General features: G+C 41.8%; 1 protein-coding gene across 4 annotated transcripts in view; it reads right to left on the reverse strand.

Moving 5' to 3' along the window:
• Nucleotides 1-18,593, reverse strand: part of EPS15 (epidermal growth factor receptor pathway substrate 15) — a 67,206-nt gene that overhangs the window by 43,871 nt on the left and 4,742 nt on the right. Inside the window, exon 1 of one of the 4 annotated variants that reach the window (XM_050306858.1) lies at nt 4,063-4,202. The exons of the other annotated variants lie outside the window; for them this stretch is intronic. Within the exon in view, the coding sequence (XP_050162815.1) occupies nt 4,063-4,089 (27 nt within the window). The 5' untranslated portion in view covers nt 4,090-4,202. Of the gene's footprint in view, nt 1-4,062; nt 4,203-18,593 lie in introns of those variants that run through there. 4 annotated transcript variants of the gene reach the window in all.

Below are 18,593 nucleotides of genomic sequence, written 5' to 3' on the forward strand. Positions count from 1 at the left end.
TTTAAAAACAAACAGACAAGCAAAAGTTTTCCATGGAGAAAAACAAGAATGGCTTTCCCTTCCAACCCCAATGAGACAGATGGGGAGAAACAAGCTATTCTATCTTGATTAAAATCCAAAATACGGTATTGTATCATGATGCAAAGCTCTAGGATCATTTTAAGAGTTTCCAGGACAAACAACACAATCTGGCCATAAATGTTTTCCATGTAGTCACCTAGCCATAAAACAGGTAAGTTCAAGGCAAGCTGGTTTCCTCACAATGCCCTTTCCAATGTCATGGTAAAGCCTTCCAATTATATAACCAAGAACATCTTCTACAGCAGTAACAAAGGTAAAAATAAGAAAACATTTACTATAAATTTATATACAAATATTCCCAAGTACTTAAAAGTTCAGCACTTTCCTTCCCATTGAACAGCTGAAGCATGAACAAGGACTGCTGTCTTATCTCTGCAGAGATGTCTGTCACTGCATAATTAGAAATGGTTCCATTTAATTTTCAAATTGCTACGGAAGATCTCCACCATCTTCTAATCAGTACTGAACAAAGCCTGTATAACATGAAAGAGTGGCTCCACTGCCTTTTCAGATGCAGCCACTCTCCAACATGGTGGATGCAATACCAGCCAGAAAAAATTTAAGTTCTATCTGCTTCAGGAGCAGTCAGCCTCCTCTACGTGCAGGTTGAAGCACACATATGCATACTCAGGTTTCTTCATCTTTCGTGCAGGTCCCTCATTCCACTAAAAAGAATAAACTAAGATCTTAATTTGATAATTTTGTTGATTCCTTGAAAAAAAAAAAAAAATCAGAAGTTTGCCAGAGACCTCAAAATCTTTGGCTCTACATTACTACTATGAGGGTACCATTCATACTGCAAGTATTTAGATCCTGTGTATTCCAGTAATAAGACGTTAATCCTGGCAATGTGTGCATGAGACAGGAATCCACCCAGCTCAGCCTCAGCTCTAATTCTCCATGTTACCCTCCAACAACACAGCACAGCATTCTGGACTCTGCGACACAACACTGAACTTTAAAATGAGACTTGCAGCTCACTGGGATACAAACTGATGTTATATGACTTTGTCTTGCCTACCAAAGCATCTCACAACGACTTTAAGACAACTACCACATTTCTCACAAAATGCATTTCATGATATCAGGAATACAAACACAACAAGTTATCTTCCTGTTCTCCCTGTATCTTCTTCAGAGTCCTTCCCCAAACTGTGAGCTTCCCCCTCAATCACACATGGGCAGTTTGTTTTTCAGGATAAAACACAAGTTCAATTTTCAAGAGCAACAAGAAGTTTTTCAATGTCTGTATTAGATCACCTTTCAACAACCACCTCTTCCCCACTCTCAACATGCATTTTCTGCATCTTCAGTTTTCTGTTCTTCCTCCCTAAATTCCCCACATGAAATAGGCCAGAGACCATTCCTGGAAAGTCAAAAAATACAACTCTTTATATTGCTTCCAGCTTAATTTGAGTTTTCCAACAACAAATGACAATCTGTGAGATAGGACAGTTCCTTCTCATTGCTGGTGCTTGCTTGTTTCCAAACTAAAGGCAACCACAACAAAACATTCACGTGGCAGAAGTTCCCTTAGAAGTTCCACATTAAATTCACAGTCATGCTCAGACCATTACACTCCCTGAGCACATGCAAGTGGCAACAAGATGTTCCAAAATGGGTTCAAAATGGGGAGATAAAAGATAATTCACGTTACTAACAAATTGGAGAGAGGAGGGGGAGATAATCCCCTTCAGTTTGCAAGCCTGGTTCAAGCATACTTGGTGTAATAAATATCACTGCAGCTACACGGTCCTGAAGCATTTTTACTAATCAGCCAACAGAACACAATTAGCACCAAAAAGTTTCAAATTAGTGAAATTACAGCTTTGCTATTCAAATAAAGGATGTGCAGCCCTCTCAGACACTGCAGCTGCAAAGTCATGTGAAAATACCCTCGTCTCATTTGGAAATACCCAACATCTCAGCCCTGCTAAAGCACTGTCAAACCAAACACAGGAAAGGGAACAGAAAATCAGACATAACTGTGAGCCTGAGCACAGGTTAATGTTCCTCTTACTCTCTGTCTGTGATGTACAGCAGAACATTCTGCTCTGCACACTTTTACTGCTGGTGTCAGTAACTGATCTCAGTGCAGCCATCACTGCACTCCCCACCCCCATGCTGGCATTTTCACTTCCTCATGCTCATCTCAACAGATTCAGGACACTTCACCGTTTGTTTGGACTTTCCACAACCCTGAAATTCCACAAGTTAGAACCTATGTTGAAAAAAATTACGCTTGCTTGACTTTCTAAGATGAATCTTATGCAATGCAAGAAGAAAAAAAACAAACAAACCAAAGAAAGAAACCCCTACACAAATGGTCAACACACAGAAATAGCTTCCTCAGTTTAACCACTGATGCAAGCTGCAGTCACAATGGTTTTAAGGATACTGCTGATTTTTCTGCTTCTGTCAACATTATCACATTTGTATTTAGTCCCCCTTCCATGTGACCAAAAAAGTAAATAAATTCTACAATGAACGGATTACACAGCCTGTAAGCAATAATGTCTTGCTGTAGAACACACCAGACCAGACACTCCGCTCCTCTCCCCAAAACAAGAGCCAGCACAGCCCGTGCCTTTAGATCAGCAGAACGAAGCTGCTGGTCTGTGAAAACTTCTCTTCAGTAAGCAGATGTTTTAAACTTTTTTCTTTGGCTTGAAGACTGTTGAAAGAGAGACTCAGACAAGGCTACCTTAGTAGTTTTAATATTAAAGCAAGCTCTCACAAAACCTACTATGCTTCATAACTCTGTACCTTTAGACCCTTAAGACAGAGTTTTCTCCACATATTTGAAGCTCACATTTTCACTGAATTATCTTCCATTCTTTCCTTGAAGTGGTTGATAATATTCTCAAAAGTCAACTACATAAGTGAGTAACTGCAAATTGAGCAGCCTTACTGCCAACTTCCATGTCCTTAAGCAATTCATGCTTACGTACCAGCTTTACTTTCTGTAAATGTCACAGCTGAGTCTCAGATTGAAGCATCCCAAGGCAGGAGGGTGCACCAACAGGCCTGCCTCAAGTTTATGTCAGGTAAGACTGAAAATTTCTCATGTCATTGCTAAATGAAATTAAAAAGTATCAAAAAGTGCAGTTCATCAGCTATCGCAGCTCTAGGGAATAAGACACAGACCTAACGGTATAGAATAACCTGCGTGAAGCGATTCTATTACCGTGGGGGAAAAAACGCAATCAACAAAGATAGAGGTGATGTGAGATCACCCGAGCACGAAACGCTGCCGAGAGCCTCCAAGTTCTAGGGCAAAGCTCTTCGCCGTGAGACACCTGTGCGGGCAGTGGGTGACAGCGGTGTCCCCACACCAAAAACAGGGTAAAATGACTTCCAAGGAGCATCTTCGGAGACGTTGTTTCTGTGACTACAAGGAACGAGGCTCTCCACCCCGGGCTGACCTGCCCACGTCCCGCTGCCCCCGGAGAGCCCCCGGTGCCGGAGAGTGGGGAAGGTAGCGCGGGGCTGCCCGGGCGTGGGCAGGGACACGGGCAGGGACACGGGCACCTCAGCCCGGCGCTGTCGCCTTCGAGCACCGCCCGCGCTCAGGGTTCGCGGGACGGGCTCGCTGCGCTCCCACCCAGCGCCCCGCGTCCTACAGAGACAAAAGACGGACCGCGGCCGCCGCAGCCCCGCGCTGTGCCCGCCCAGGGCCGCTCCCGCCCGGCTCTCCCTATTCCCGGGCACCGGCACCTGCGGCCGGGCGGCACTCCCTTTCCCGCCCGCGGCGCGCCCGGGTCGCGGCTCGGGGCTACCCGCCCGCCGCCCCTCGCTCGCCTTCTCCTTCCCTCCCTCCCTCTCCCACACACGGACACACCCCCGCCCCGCCGCCACCTGACAGCGGCGGGGCAGCGCTGCGGGGCGGCGGCGGCCGCACAAAGCCCGGGCCGCCCGGGCAGCCCCGCGCCCGTCCAACCCCACCCCACCCCGGCCCGGCCGCAGCCCCACGGCCGGTACCTGTGCCAGGGAGAGGCGCGCGGCCATGCTGTTCCATCCCCCCGGCCGGGCCGCAGGAAGGACGCGCCGCGGCCCCGCCACTCGCCGCTCAACTTCGGCAACTTCCCCAGCCGGCCCCGGGCAAATCCCGGCACCGGATCCGCGCCCGCCCGCCGGACGGAGCCGGAGCCTCCCCCGCCGGCTCACGGCGGCGCGGCCGCCAGCAAAACCGGGCGCGGAGCACGGGCGCTGGAGCCGGAGCCTGCTCGAGGAGGCTGCAGTGAAAACCCGAGCCGGAATTTTCGGCCTGGTACGGTGGCCGACGTCCCAGCTCCTGACCTGCCCTTACCTTCCCTGTTGGCCCTGCTTCTGCTGGAGATGCTTCCAGCATGTTGAACGGTTACAGTTCTCCAGTGTAGTCATGACAGGTGGGGGAAGTCCCAAAACAGGAGGCGCACCAGGTCTGGGCTTGGTTGCAACAGGTTTGGGCACGGGGCCCAGGAGGAAGCGGCGCGTGAGCCCAGCAGGATGTCCTGACCCCATGCATCCTCTCCAGGCTTTGCAGCAGCAAGGAGCAGCCCTGGGTTCAGCCTCCTGCCTCCCTCTACTCACTGGAAATTAGATGCCTGCCCAGGCAACTCTTGGTTGTATATGTCCTTCTCCTGACTGGACTCAGGGGAACAGTGGGAGGGGGAAACCAGAAGAAAGGAATGAGCTATCCTTATGACAGGAGAGACTGAGACAACACAGGCAGCAAGAGAAACACTGCACCATGTTCTCCAAACCCGTGAGAAATGATGGTTTATGGACTGGCTGAAAGCGATACTCATGTTAACACTTATTCTCCTGCTCCTCCTGTACCTGCTCACTCCCACACACTGGATATTTCACTCCTACTCTGAGCTCTGCCCTACCACAGCACACATCAGTCACCGAGGGTGGAAAGAAAATGTTCCTATTTTTATACTTCACCCCAAGATGGATTGGGCACAAATTTAAACTTGAAATACGCATTGGGAACAATAAGAGAAAATCACCTGTAGTCATACTTGATGATTGGAAAGCTTTCCCACCATGCTTTGTTTTCTTTCTCTGTTCTTAATTCTCTACCACTGCATTGTTTTTGTCCTCCTCAGCTCAGTTGCGTGCTCATGCCCCACCTCTGCATTCTGTCATTCCTCAGCTGGCAGTCATCCTGAGCTGCTAGTGCTCATCATCTGTCATGAAACATGCGGAATCCCTCCTTCCCACCTACTCCCTAATAAAGGTTTTATAAAAGTTCTGCTTCACCAACCTGCTTCTCAGTCGTTTTTTCAGCAAGAAAAAGAAGACATGGAGGGGAAGAACATAAAAAGCAAAGAGAATAGGCATACAAATATTCACACCATTCTTCATACACATACACGCTGTCACACCTCTACTCCACCTAACACTTATTCTCTCTTAAGCAAAATCCCTAGAAAACAGCACAGGCTTTTATATTTCTAGGTTGATATTTTTCTTCTTTGATTAAAATAGGAATACCATCCCACAATAATTAATACCTGGAAATTAAACTGGAAGATTGTAAAACTACAGCTGTGTCTCCAGGGAACAGCAGTGTTTGAGGCCATCAGTATTTGGGAGGGGCCCCTCGGTAGGAATTAGGAGGTCCAGGGTTTCTGTCAGCTCCCATGATCTCATGTGTGTGCCCTTTGGTCTGGCAGTTGTTTTCTCAGCCTCTCAGTCTCCTCTCCTGGATGAGGAGAATATCTACAACTTGGCAGGGACTGGTGGCCTCTCAGGAGAGAGGTTACACCCAAGCTGATGTGTTCTCACTGCAAACAGAAGGAAAATGCAAAACAGGGACCTTGGACCTGGCTCTGGAGTTAGAGGCTTGGAGAGCTGCTGTGAGCAGGATTTTTTGGGCAGGCTGTCTGGCTCAGCAGATGTGTTCTTGCTGCTGTTCCCTTTCTCTCTGCTGGGTATTGCATCGAGGGTTTCCCATCCAGTCCAGGACTAGGCCCTCAGCTGCAGCGAGGCTCTGGAATAAGGGTGCTCTGGCCAAATGAATGTTCTCAAGGGCCTGACCTTCCTGGAGCCTCTGGGTTAGAAAATACACACAAGAACAAACGCCACCATTTTGTCTCTCCAACTGTGAAGTGTGCAGCAGTGCACTGCTCCAGAGAACCTTTCCATACTGCTGTGGAGCTCTCCTGAGCAGAACCAGCAGTTGCACTTGCAGCTTAGGAACTTTAGCAGGCAGTGCCAGGTATGTGGTTACATACCTTCACCCTGGCAGTGCCTACAGCACATTTGGCTCCTCTGAGAGACAGGTGGACTTTCAATCATCATCCATGACCCCTCTGTACACAGTCAGAGGGCAAGAATAACTCATGGTAACCACTATGGCCTCTGCAAATTAAAATGAGTTTCATATAATCAGTGTTGAATTAGTGTGGTCATGTTGTTGTTGATCATTCTGTGCATCTCACAGACAAATTGTCCTGGATGCCTCCAACCACCTGAGTTAAAACAACCTGCTCAGAGCCTCAGATATCTCTGTAACAATTACAACAGCACTTGTCAGCCTTCTGACAATAAATGATCATACTGTAGGTTGGCACAAATCTACGATGACAGCTCCCAGAAGGAAACAGCTCTCTGCTCCTGAGCTGGAGTTGAAATGACATCCCCTGACATCAGGCCATAAAACTGGAGTTCATACTTATTTTCTGTCAAGAGAAAAATTATGACCACTAAAATCTGTTGGCAGGTTTGCAAAACAGTGCCCTACAACTGCCTTTCTGGTTTAACCATGAGCAACTCACTAGGGCTTGGCTAGGGTGGAAGATCTCCTGAACTCTGGAACTGGGGTATTTTCCAACTGTACCTCTCCTGCATTTGCTCCTCAGTGGAAATCCCATTTTTCTGCCTCTCCCTTACAGACCCCATGAATATTGACCTTTTGCAATGTCTTCTGCACTGAGTATTGTGTAAGGAGTGGTAGGAATCTGTGCTGGGGTTTTGGGAAAGCTTGTTAAGAACATAAGGAAGTCAAAAGGTCAATGAAGTGTGACAACCTAAAGTAACAGTTTCATTTTATATCTTTTCACTTCAACATAAATACTCTTGCAGGAAATGTGTTTATCTGTAATTTGCTCTGTAATAACTGCTATATGTTAATTTTTGTGTCGTAAGATCCTCTATTACTGGACACTTGATAACCAAAAGGACATGGAGAACAGAATATTAGCATGCTAATGTTTGTAAGTATAATAGGACTTTCTATGATTCTAAGCACTGATATTTTGACAAATGGGTAGCAGATCTCAATGATTTCTATTGTTTCTTTAGAGGTACAATGCATGAGGTTATGTCTACGCTGGACAGACAAGTGACTGCTAACAAATCAAACCCAGCCAAATGGCTAGAGAAGGCTGGGCCTTGCAGCAGTGCAGCAAGCAGAGCAGCAGCAGAACCATTTTGGTACAAATCCCCACTGTAAGACATTCTGTAAGAGGATAAAGCAACTTGTTCTGGTACAGTTGAATTTGAAACCTATGCTACAGCAAGACAGTACAGAAAGGCCTTTCATCAGTCAGAGTCAGACACTCATGACCTCTGTGATTTATAAATCTCTTACGATCACCAAATATGTTTTTTAGTAAAGCAAACACATGTAAAAGCATTTTAATCATATCCACTGGTTTCCCTGGAAAAGTGTCCATCCCTTCCTTTCCTATAGCCTTGTTACCCTATGGACAAGCACACAGGAACAGGAAGCCCCAAACATCACACAGGCATTTAGTATGACTTGTTCTTCCAGGAAAAGTGTTCCTACAACTCATGAGCACTGGAGGCTGAGAGGAATGACTCACTCCTGCCTCCTGCATACCCGAGCATGGAATGATGCACCCAGCCCTTTGGAATTCCAGGGTAAAGCAGATTAGTAGCTCCAGTATTGCATATACAGATTCAGGGATCTAAAGGTCAGAAGGATTAAACCATTTTGAGTTTTCCAGAACTAAAGGAACCGTGTGCATGAACACACAAAATCCTGGCCTATAAAAGAGCCACTGTTCTATGGTCAAAGAACACAATATGAGGGAACCTCCTCACAGGTAACCAGAGACTGTCTTACACTGCACAGGGTTCAGAGAGCCCAGCAACACCTGTCCTCCTGATCCCAAACAGCATTTTCCCACACCTGGATTATTGAGAGATCCCTCCTGAGAAATGAGGAAGATCATCATACAAAACTTTGATGATCTCTGGACTGAAGGCCCCTTTTATCAGAAATCTCAGGGTGCTTTCCAGGAGTAGTGGCACAAGCTGGTTTAGGAAGCCAGGACTGCAGGCGTGCCTTTAACTAGAAACCACCCCAGGATACGCTTTATGTGCTCTTTACATTTTATGCAGCTGCAAGTTTTCTAGACAGAGGGTTACAGATAGGCTGGTATGTTTTAAGGCCACAAAAGAACATTACAACCATATAGCCTGACTCTGTCTGACCTTCCTTCCATAGAGATTTGTTAATTTATGGGGTTTTTTTGCATAAAACCTGTAATGTGTGAGTCCTACAGTGTGTCTTCTGGGAGGATGTCTAGTTACTAGAGTAGTGTACAGGGATGATTATGAAAACTATAGAGGAATGATCTGCTAATTCCTCTTGGCTTCTCAAGGTGGTTTGCAGACTTTAAAAGTTTTAAGTGCCTTGAAAGTGTTTCACAATGGGTTGTGGAATGATCAAATTTATATAAAACTGTAACATTATCAAAGAAGCACAAACTAGGATATTAAGGTAACTGCATATTTCTTCACCTCCAAAGTGTTTTCAGTTCAGATGTTCAGAAATACTTGAATATATCTGAATTTAACTTCTTCATCTGGTAGAAACAGAGCACAGTATGGAATAATTGTACCTCTTTGTTTATGTAAAATGACGTCACTTATACTGCAAATATTCAGAATCCCAAAAGCCAAAATTATTTTTCAACTGTGATAACCAGAACAATCAATCTTGAATTTTTATTAAGAGATTGGAATGTTACAGTTGAAAATAACCTGAGTAGGGCTTGAGTGAATCTCTTCAAAACAATTACATTTGATGGAAGAGATGGCAAATCTAAAATGCAGCAGACCCATCTATGCCATTTTAAAGCATACACAATTTATCATTTCATTAAGACTGTAAGCATATTTTCTCAACCTAATTTATATGAGCTAATTTCATGGGGCTACACCTCATGCTGCAAAAGAATAAGAGAAAATGTTGATGTACACAAGAGGTCAGTTTGACCTCTATGTAATCAGCTGGATGGCAGACAGCAGAGTGGCATTTTTAATTCAAGAGTGTATCTGAAACCCAGAAAAATCTGCAATAGGCATTAATTAGACATGATGTCCAGCTAATGTAGCAGTTGGAGATTTCACTGCTCCTTGAACAGTGAGCTGCTCCTTAATACATGTTCTGACAGAAACAGAACAAGCAATATCACTGCTGAAACAGCATCAGTCTTCATTATAAATTAAACACATCAATATTGTAGTGTCTGCTGTATATTAAACCAAAATGAGGGCTGAAAACTAATACATCTACAAAGTAGCAGGCAGGAAGGCTCCTGCCAGCAGTTTCTTCTGCTCCCTGTTTCCAAAGGCATGTTTTCTATACTAGAAATCCAGGGAATGTATGGCTTATAAGATTATCATGTTTTAATTAAATAGAAAATATTAAAAAATATAATTTACATACTGAATTCTCAACATTCCCCTAACCTAGAACTATTTCACTCTGTACTTCGTAAAGATCATTAATTAATTTCAGAATTTTAAGATATAAGAAGTAAGACCATTTGATAATTTTTCTTTTCATGAAATTGTAAGACAGACTCACGACTATTTATGACATGATGCCATTTTTATGGCATTATTGTACATCTTGATACTAGCAGGTGTTTCTTATTGAGACTTTCTTTTCCTGTCCTCCTAATTATTTTTATCTTCTTATATATTCTTTCCTTCTCAATTTTCTTTCATATTCATTTAGTCATAATTGCAGTCATAACAGTGTAAATGGTTTGGGAAATACTAAAATAAAATGACACTGATGCAATAATGTTGATCATAAGACAAAACATAACTATCCCAAATCACAGTAACCTACTACCTGCAACCCAGTTTTCCAGCTGAGCAACAATTCAGGCACTAACAGCAAAACACACATTCAAGACAATACAATATTTGTGTTTAATTTTACACTAGTAGTTAAAAAATTTTCTAAACTTAAATCATACAAAGGAGACAGCAGGTTGCACTTTGTGAAATCTATCAAATACCACACTGCAATGCTCTTTCTGCAGGCAGGAGGAATTTGGTGTGAGTCTGCAGGAATCTCCACAGACACTCCTGCTGCTGCACTTCCCCTTCTCAGAACCACAATCCTGGTGTATGTCCATAAATGAGAAACCACCATGTGGAGTATTTTTGATTTACAGCTCTGTAGCAGGGAGAGGAATCTCTTCTGTTACTTGGCCAACTATTGCACAACTCCAGCAGGCAGAATGTTCCTTTAAGTGCAAAACATATAATCCCACTGGTGTCAACATGTAAGAGTAAGGAATGTTGCCTTAAAAGCTCTCTTTGTTTTTTGGACTACTGAGTAATTGATGTGCAATTATATTTTTTCATTCTTCTACATCAGTTTGGTCCTATGAATAATGGAATGTAACTTGACTGATGAAATAGCACCTAAAATATTTTCCTTTATTAAAAATGTTTTAAACACATAAATATGACTGCTAAATATCCACGACTGAATATTCTCTTATTGCTGTAAAGCACGAGTGCAGTAAATAGTTCACAATTCAACATATATCATTTGGTTAAACACACAATGCAACTGAAACATAAAATATCCTTAAAGATGACCAAATTATTTGCTTAATGACTGGGTTTTTTTATTTACTTGGTTTTGTTTGGGTTTTTTAAGATTGAGTTGCTGAAGCAACGCAGCAGTGATTCAGCCTTAATGGAATAGTTTAAGGTGTGCACGTGTCTGCTTGGATGCAAAAAGGCATTAATGGAATTTGAACTCCACCAGCTGATAAGCACTTGCTCACCTCTGTGTCACCTTATGTTCCTGTCCTGTTATCTGTAATTAAAGACATTTCATCAGCTTCACCTGTTCAGCAGGTGAATATACTGAAAATTGATCAGTAGAGGTACTTAATTAACTGTAAAATGAATATATAGATGAGTTTCTTAATTTAATTCAATTCCTCTAAGCAGGGAATAAATCCCAGACTAAAAATTAGCTGTGGGTCTCCTACACAGGACAACAGAACAAATGCATTAGCTAGATGGCACAACTGCCAGCCCAAAAATACTAACCATACAGGCACCTTGTAGAGATCAAGGTGAAGAAAACCTATATTGTTGTATTTATAAATACAGGTATCTAGCTACTAATTAAAAGAATTAAACAGAAGATCTTGGGTAGGGGTGTGTGGAGGGTTTTTTGTGTGTTTTAATTCTATTTATCCTGTGCATTGTACAATAAATTGGAGCAAATCCTACAGTCAGGAGTTTTTGCTGCCAGTGGGGCTTGAAAGGGGAAAAGCACTCAAAGATTGCTGCAGGACATGGATGAGGAAACTTCTGATCAAAGTCTCTGATAGAAGCTTGGATTCCTTCCTTGGGTTTCTAAAGCACTTCATGGACATGTTTCCAATCAGGTAACTGGAAATTACTGCATTTTTAATCTAATTCCTACTTCAAGAAATGTGGTAGAGGCAGGACAGGCGGCTTGGCCCATGTAACAACTGGCACAGAGGAAAGCACTCAGATGGCATCAGGCTGAAAGAGTTCTCTTGCCCGAAACAGCACCTACGTCCATGGCAGCTGCCAAACCCAGCACAGAATCTGGCTCTGTCCCCTTTACCATCATTATACAGCTTGACTTTCATACCTATCTGCAGTTCTGTCCCCTGCCCTTATGGCTTTGCAATCACTTCACAAATTGCTCACATGGGAAAAGCATTTATTCTATCAACAGGGTTCAAAAAGGTAAAATTTTCATTAGACTTCTTTTTTCTTTCAGGTACCTCAATTTTGTAACGTTGACAGAATAATGTTCATCAATTCCTGTAGCTCTTTTGGGATTAATAATTTAAAAGGTAATAGAACTTAATACTTGAGTAAGCAATGTAATTTAAAGATGTATTTTTGATCAGATGAGCAGATGAAATCTATTACAAAAAGTAAAATTCCTAAAATTTTAGATGTTGCACATCTAATTGCACATATGCAATTACCTGATTAAATGAACTGTGTGTGCCACTTCAAGCAGGAAGAAATATTTCCAAGCACCTGACTCAACCTAATGCCATAACTAAGACTATTCATGCATATTGAATAAGAGCTGCCCAAACAATACAATATATCTGCATTTAGTTAAATGCTCTGTTCATAATTTATTATAAACTAGATTGCTTAAGTCTGACTCTCATCTCCAGAGGACTCAAACTTTGCTGATAATGCAAACAGTCTAGAGGGCTGACTAATGCAAAAACCTATAAAAAAAGAAATAAAATTATCTAGAAGGAGAATCTGAGACAAAATTACATTTATCCCTCCAGTCTCCTGGCTGGTTCTAGATTTACCATTCCTTCCATCACTGCCAAATTTGCTTCTGATACACAGCTGCACAACTGGTACCCAAGTCCAAAGTTTCAGTGAATTCCATGAAGAACAGATGGTCTTATGTCAGTATCTACTGCTTGCAAAGAAATCTCCTCCATCTACAGCCAGCATGAGATTCAGCAGCTGCAACAGAGCTGCACAGTGCTGATGAGAGGGAAGTAAAGTGTGTTCCCCTGAAAACTGGACAAGGAAATGCCTAAAACTGCAAGCTGACTGAAAGAGTAAAAGGAATTGAGTCAGCATTCTGGGGAAAGGAAGGAAAAGGGAGGGGTGGAACAAGCAGTATATTCTTAAAAAAAAAAAAAAAAGAAGTATGTTCAAAGCAGATAACATATGAAAAAGACAAGTGCTAGTAGTATGCCATAAATAATATAAAATTTACCTAATGCACCATTAAAGTTTATGGATCAAATCCTCTTTCCTGGCCAAGAAGTACTTAGTTGGTTATAGCATTCTGATTCACTACCCTGTTCACCTCTAGCACTGTGATGGCACTGGAGATGATTCATTACCGGAGGGAGCCAAATTGCAGTTTCTCTACCCTTCAATCCCTTTAAGAAACGGTTTAAGTGGGCTGTAAAGCTGGTTAATATATTAGCTCTTAGTCCAGAAGAGAATTTCCTGAACCTTGGGTGGATCTCTCTTGCTTTGCCCTGATGGGGGCCACAGGGCAGTGAACATGGCCTGAGGCTTTCCACTTGTAACCTCCCTCAGGTTTCTCCAGCTGTAGGAATGCTTCACTTTGTCCCAAACAAGCAGAGTTTCTTTAGATGTGTTATGCACATGTACATGCACGCCCACGTTTGCAGATCACCAAACTGCAAATCCAATCCAAATTTCTTGTGTTCAGGGGAAGTGTCTCCCTGGGTGCATCGTGCCCTCCGAGCATTCGTAATCTGAAGCAGATGAGCTGCCAAACACACAAGGCCAATTCAAATGCCATCCCAAAGTAAAAATGAAACGGGATAAAAGTTTTCCTTGTCCCATTTTAGATTAACAAGGCCTATCTGCTTGGAACATGCTCCTTTCTTATTTTCTCCCTGTCTACTTGCTCTAGAAAATAAATTTAGTTTTACTGGCTACCAAGATTTTATAAAACATTTTCCAGCTTTTTGTTTGGCCATTTAAATAAAGCTCCAGACTCTGGAATTAAGAGCTTGCATGGGTTATTTGAGCTTTAATTAAAAAAAAAGCCAACAGGAAAACAGCAAAATATAGGACCTTTCTGGCCTTTAAGGTTGCCAAGAAAAGGTTGAAAATTAAGGTTGGAATGAACCCTGAAGGTTCAGAAACCAAAATTCCTTTTTAACTTATGCTTCGGTTGGAAGAGCTTAAGCATACATAAATAATTTTAAATGCCTGGAATATAAAGTCTTCTGATTTCCCATTTAAACAATCTGATCCATGGTACCAGAGAGTTCTTCCTAGTCTTTCCACAGAACTCCCTGCCCAACACACAGCTTGCCTAAGTGGAGGCATTGTTCCTGCTGGCATTATTATGCCTTAGGCAATGCCTTCACTGTAAAGTAAACTTAATTTAAAGCTACCATATGTCTTCATTTTCCCATATATGCCATTTTTTTTCCATCTGGATTTTTTCCATGAGGGCACACACACATACATCTATGTACATATATATGTGTATATATATATGTCTGTTTATTTATTCCATCTCCCAAAACTGTATCTAAGTGCCTAAATTTCTTAACATCAGGAATCCTGACACAGGATTATCGAATACATGCAAAAAATCCAGAGAATGGCAGATTTCATACTGCAGAGTTTCTCTGTGCATGAAAAAATCGAACATTTCCAAAAACTAATTATACAGTCTGAGCACTCACACTCCTGAACATGCCCGTGGTGCTGCTGGGAACAGAAATGACAGCCATCACTTCAGTCAGCCAAGCACCACACGCTGCAGAGTGGTACCTGTGCTTCACACTGCACCACCAACACCACACTGATTATCCCCTGAAATGCCCGAAGCACTGCAATACTACAGCTAAGGATTTGGGGGGATAAAGGAGTAAAGCGAAAAAACCACAAAGAAATCGTAAGTTAGCTCCACAGTCAAGACAAAGGGTTTAAGATTGGTCTGCTACCTATAAGAAAAAGAACACTGTCCGCCTTGTGTTTTAGGAATTCAGTGCAATCAGTAAATTCAATGCAGTGACTCTGTAGCAATTAAATGTATGAGACATCACCCCTGACACTTAACAGCTTAAATTCCCACCCAAAAGTGCAAAGAAAAGTAGATGTAACATTTCACAGACAGAACGGGTTAATGTTATCAATATGTAAGTGACAGTTGGATCAGACAAAACTGTGAGTAGGATTTTGTTTTGCCTGAAATTGTCAGATACGTAAGCCAAAATCTGAAAGATTGACAGGACAACAGCTCATTTGCTATTGCTTTTGCTGTACTCAGAAGAGCTGCATCTTTTCTCTAGTTGGCAGTCTAGAAACAGCATAATTAGAACTCGTCAACATAAACCAGAGAGTGTAATACTAATGAAACACTCAGATCCTCCTCACTGCCTATGACGGATAGCAGAGCTTAACTGTAGGTATTTACATGCTTTAATCTCTAAGTCAATGTGATAAATTTTGCTCTTGATTATGTACATGTAACCACATCAACACCACAGCAACACACAAGTATGAACAACTTTTGTCCTGTTCAGCCTGAACTGGAAATACCCAGCTAAACCCGGGCTTTCCTTTGTTGGTAACTCATTTTCAGAGGCTTAAGGCTGCTGATCTACAAACTATATTGTACAGTTGACCAATAAATTAAAACAAACTATTTACTGCGTACACCTCAAGTAAACATACAACAGTAAGAAATGACATCCTAAATATTATCAACTTCATCTTATCTATAAAAATCAAAGTTTAACTGCACACTGTACACCAGTTTTATAGTTAGACTTCCTTGTAAGTACATTCCTCACAAGTTTATTTTCAAAAACTAATTCTCTTGGGCAATGCAAAACAAATGATGCAACTCTCCATTTTGCCAACTGTCCAGAGAATTCCGTTAACTCCAGTAACGTTTAGAGATTTTAATATTAATGTAACTGTAGCATTTGCTTAGAAGTTATGCTGCAGTTACTGCTCAAATTAAATAGTTTATCAGGGCACTGGGAAGTTCACAGACTGAACTTCTGAAACTTGGAAGCAAATAAATGCATCAAGGCCTGGATTTTCTTGGCTTACAAAGTGAGAAACAGAGCTGCCCTGTGTGTGCTGCTGCCTACAAGCTGAGTAAGATTTCCTTTGTTTCAGGCCGTGACATCTGGGTGTATTTCAACAGTTCTGAGCAACTTCAGTTTCAGCAAAAGTCAGCAAAACTGTTCATGGTAGAGAATGGGCAAAATACGGTCTGACTACTGAAATGTAAAATTAGGCTATGATATCATTAAAGATCCTCACAGAAATCCCACTCTTTTACTGGAAAAACTCCTAACAACCAAAAACCCTCATTGAAAGGATATCTATACAGTCCCCTAGTAAAAATAACTCCCTTAATGAAAATTAGAACATAATATAAAAATAGCAGCATTGGCTCAGAACAAAGGTCTAAAAACAAAGTCTAAACAGCTCAGTGTCCCGTCTCCAGCAGTGGCAATAGCCAGTACCTATGGAAAATGGTAGGAGTGGAGAATGTAGTGAGACTGCCCTGGTGTACCTCCCAAGCTTCCAATGATTTACAGCTCAGAAGTCACCTGAGTTGGAGTTGATTGTTGTGAGTAGTTGCTTTAGTCAAGACAGCAGCTTAATGTGTCCTGTAACATGTCCCATAATCTTCATAGTGCTAAGGTTGGAATCCTAGCCAGGGTGAGCCAGGGCTTTCCCTAATCCTTGAACCTGGGTTTTCTTCCTACTGACACCAATCTGCAGGAGGTGCTGCTGTGAATTGATTCTCACTTATCTGGAAATCAGATGTAGCTGCATTCTGCGTGAGTCTGCTCCTTCACACTTAGATGGAATAGTCTCCTGACACCTCCTGAGAGCTGTCACAGTAGCAAAGCACCCATCTGCTTTCTAGATCGAGGTCCAAGTGCAGATAAGGATTTTGGGGAGCAATATGAGTTTATTCTGCCAATTCCTTCTGCTAAGTCAATTCTTCTCTTCTTTGTTCATTTCTCATGGAAGAGTGTTGAGTAGGACAAAAAAAAATAATTTCTGCATTTTTGCTTTCATCAGAATAAGGAGGAAGCAAATCCTTTAAGCAGGTTCCAAAAAGGATATTTTAATTCTCAGATAAGAAGAAAAAACCTTCTCCAATTTTTGATGGGATAAACCTTGCTACTTTTGCCTCTCCTCCTTATACAAGAAACAGTAACCTTAAAGAAAAATCTTTCTGGCATCCCAAAATGAAGGCAATATTAATTGAGGGCTTAAACTGTATATAGGACTCTTCCAATGAGCAAAATCTTAGTGATGCCAGACCTAAAGAAAAATGATTTTACCTTAAATTCCAGAAGAAAATGTAGAAGGAGACAGAAATTGATTCTAAATTGACACAGTGGAAACTTGCATACTTTCAGCTATGACAATAAAAAGAGAACCAGAAGCACACATTCTATGTACTAGTGTTTTATGATGGATTGCTCAGCTCTGTGTCTCCTTGACTTTACTTCTATCCTTCCTTTCATCTCCTTAGATTTCCCACCTAGTACCCTCAAAATTACCACAGTCAGACTTCTATTATTTACCTGGACAAAAAAGACACACAAACACACAAGGAAAAAAAAAACCAAAGAGAGAGACAGAGAGGGAAAAGATCTTTTTCCTTCATATTTTAATATGACTTTGTATCAGAGAGCATGGATAGTGTTCATAACAGCCTAACCATATGCATATATTTTGGGACCTCCTGTGTGTATATACACTAGCTTTAAGTAATACCCTTGATATTCTCTATTTATGAATAACAAATAAATATCATGTATAGAGAAAAATAAACACAGCAATATAATCCTTATGATTAGGGACAATACTCTAAAATATTGAGTTCTTACCCTTGCCCTTGCTGAGTTTGCTACACATCAAACTCTACTGTAAAAGTCTCATTTTTGTGAGAAGATGATGATGTATGTATTGCATTCTTGCAGAACTGACTACAAAGAGCAAGTAACCTCATTTGAAACATATTAATAAGCCAAACACTCTGAAAAACCCCAAAGCTTTGGGAAAAGAGATTATCCTTATTTTCTTTTTGTACCAGTGGGCTGCATACCACAGCTGCAGTGAAGGGAACATTCCAGTTGAGCAGCATTCCTCCATATCTTTTCAAAGTCTCTGTGGAGGCTAAAGTAGAAATCACTTATTTGCGGTTGAGAAAATAGCAGGGACTTCTGCATTAAATTTTAAATGAATTCTGCCCAGAGGATGGTAAGATGCTTAAATCAAATGATGAGACATTACCCATCTCAGCAGTGCATTAGGAGGATAAAATGGGATTCAGCATGCTGTGAATCCTCAACTCCTGTACTCAGCAAAGAATCATAGACTCATACAATATAGCAGGATGGGGTGGACCTCGAGGATCCTCTGATCCAATCTTTTCTGGCAAAAGCACATTCCAAACAAGATGGCACAGCACCCTGTCCAGCTGAATCTTAAAAGTGTCCAAGGCCTGTGGATCTCAGGAGGAAATGATGATGTTGTAAGTTTTATAATAACACAAAGATTGCAGCAAATTGTTCGCCCTACAAAACTCATTCCAGCATTTTTCTAGTTGCTAGACTGATATCCTGATTACTGAAGCTGCTTTCTCTATTAAATTTGTATTGCTGTTAATGCCTTCACCTCTGAACACTGAAAGATCTCAAGTGTGACTGGAACATGTGGGAGGAATT

The sequence above is a fragment of the Myiozetetes cayanensis genome, unplaced genomic scaffold, assembly GCF_022539395.1.
Source record: "Myiozetetes cayanensis isolate MyiCay16 unplaced genomic scaffold, myiCay2020 scf12, whole genome shotgun sequence".
NCBI classification, from domain to species: Eukaryota; Metazoa; Chordata; class Aves; order Passeriformes; family Tyrannidae; genus Myiozetetes; species Myiozetetes cayanensis.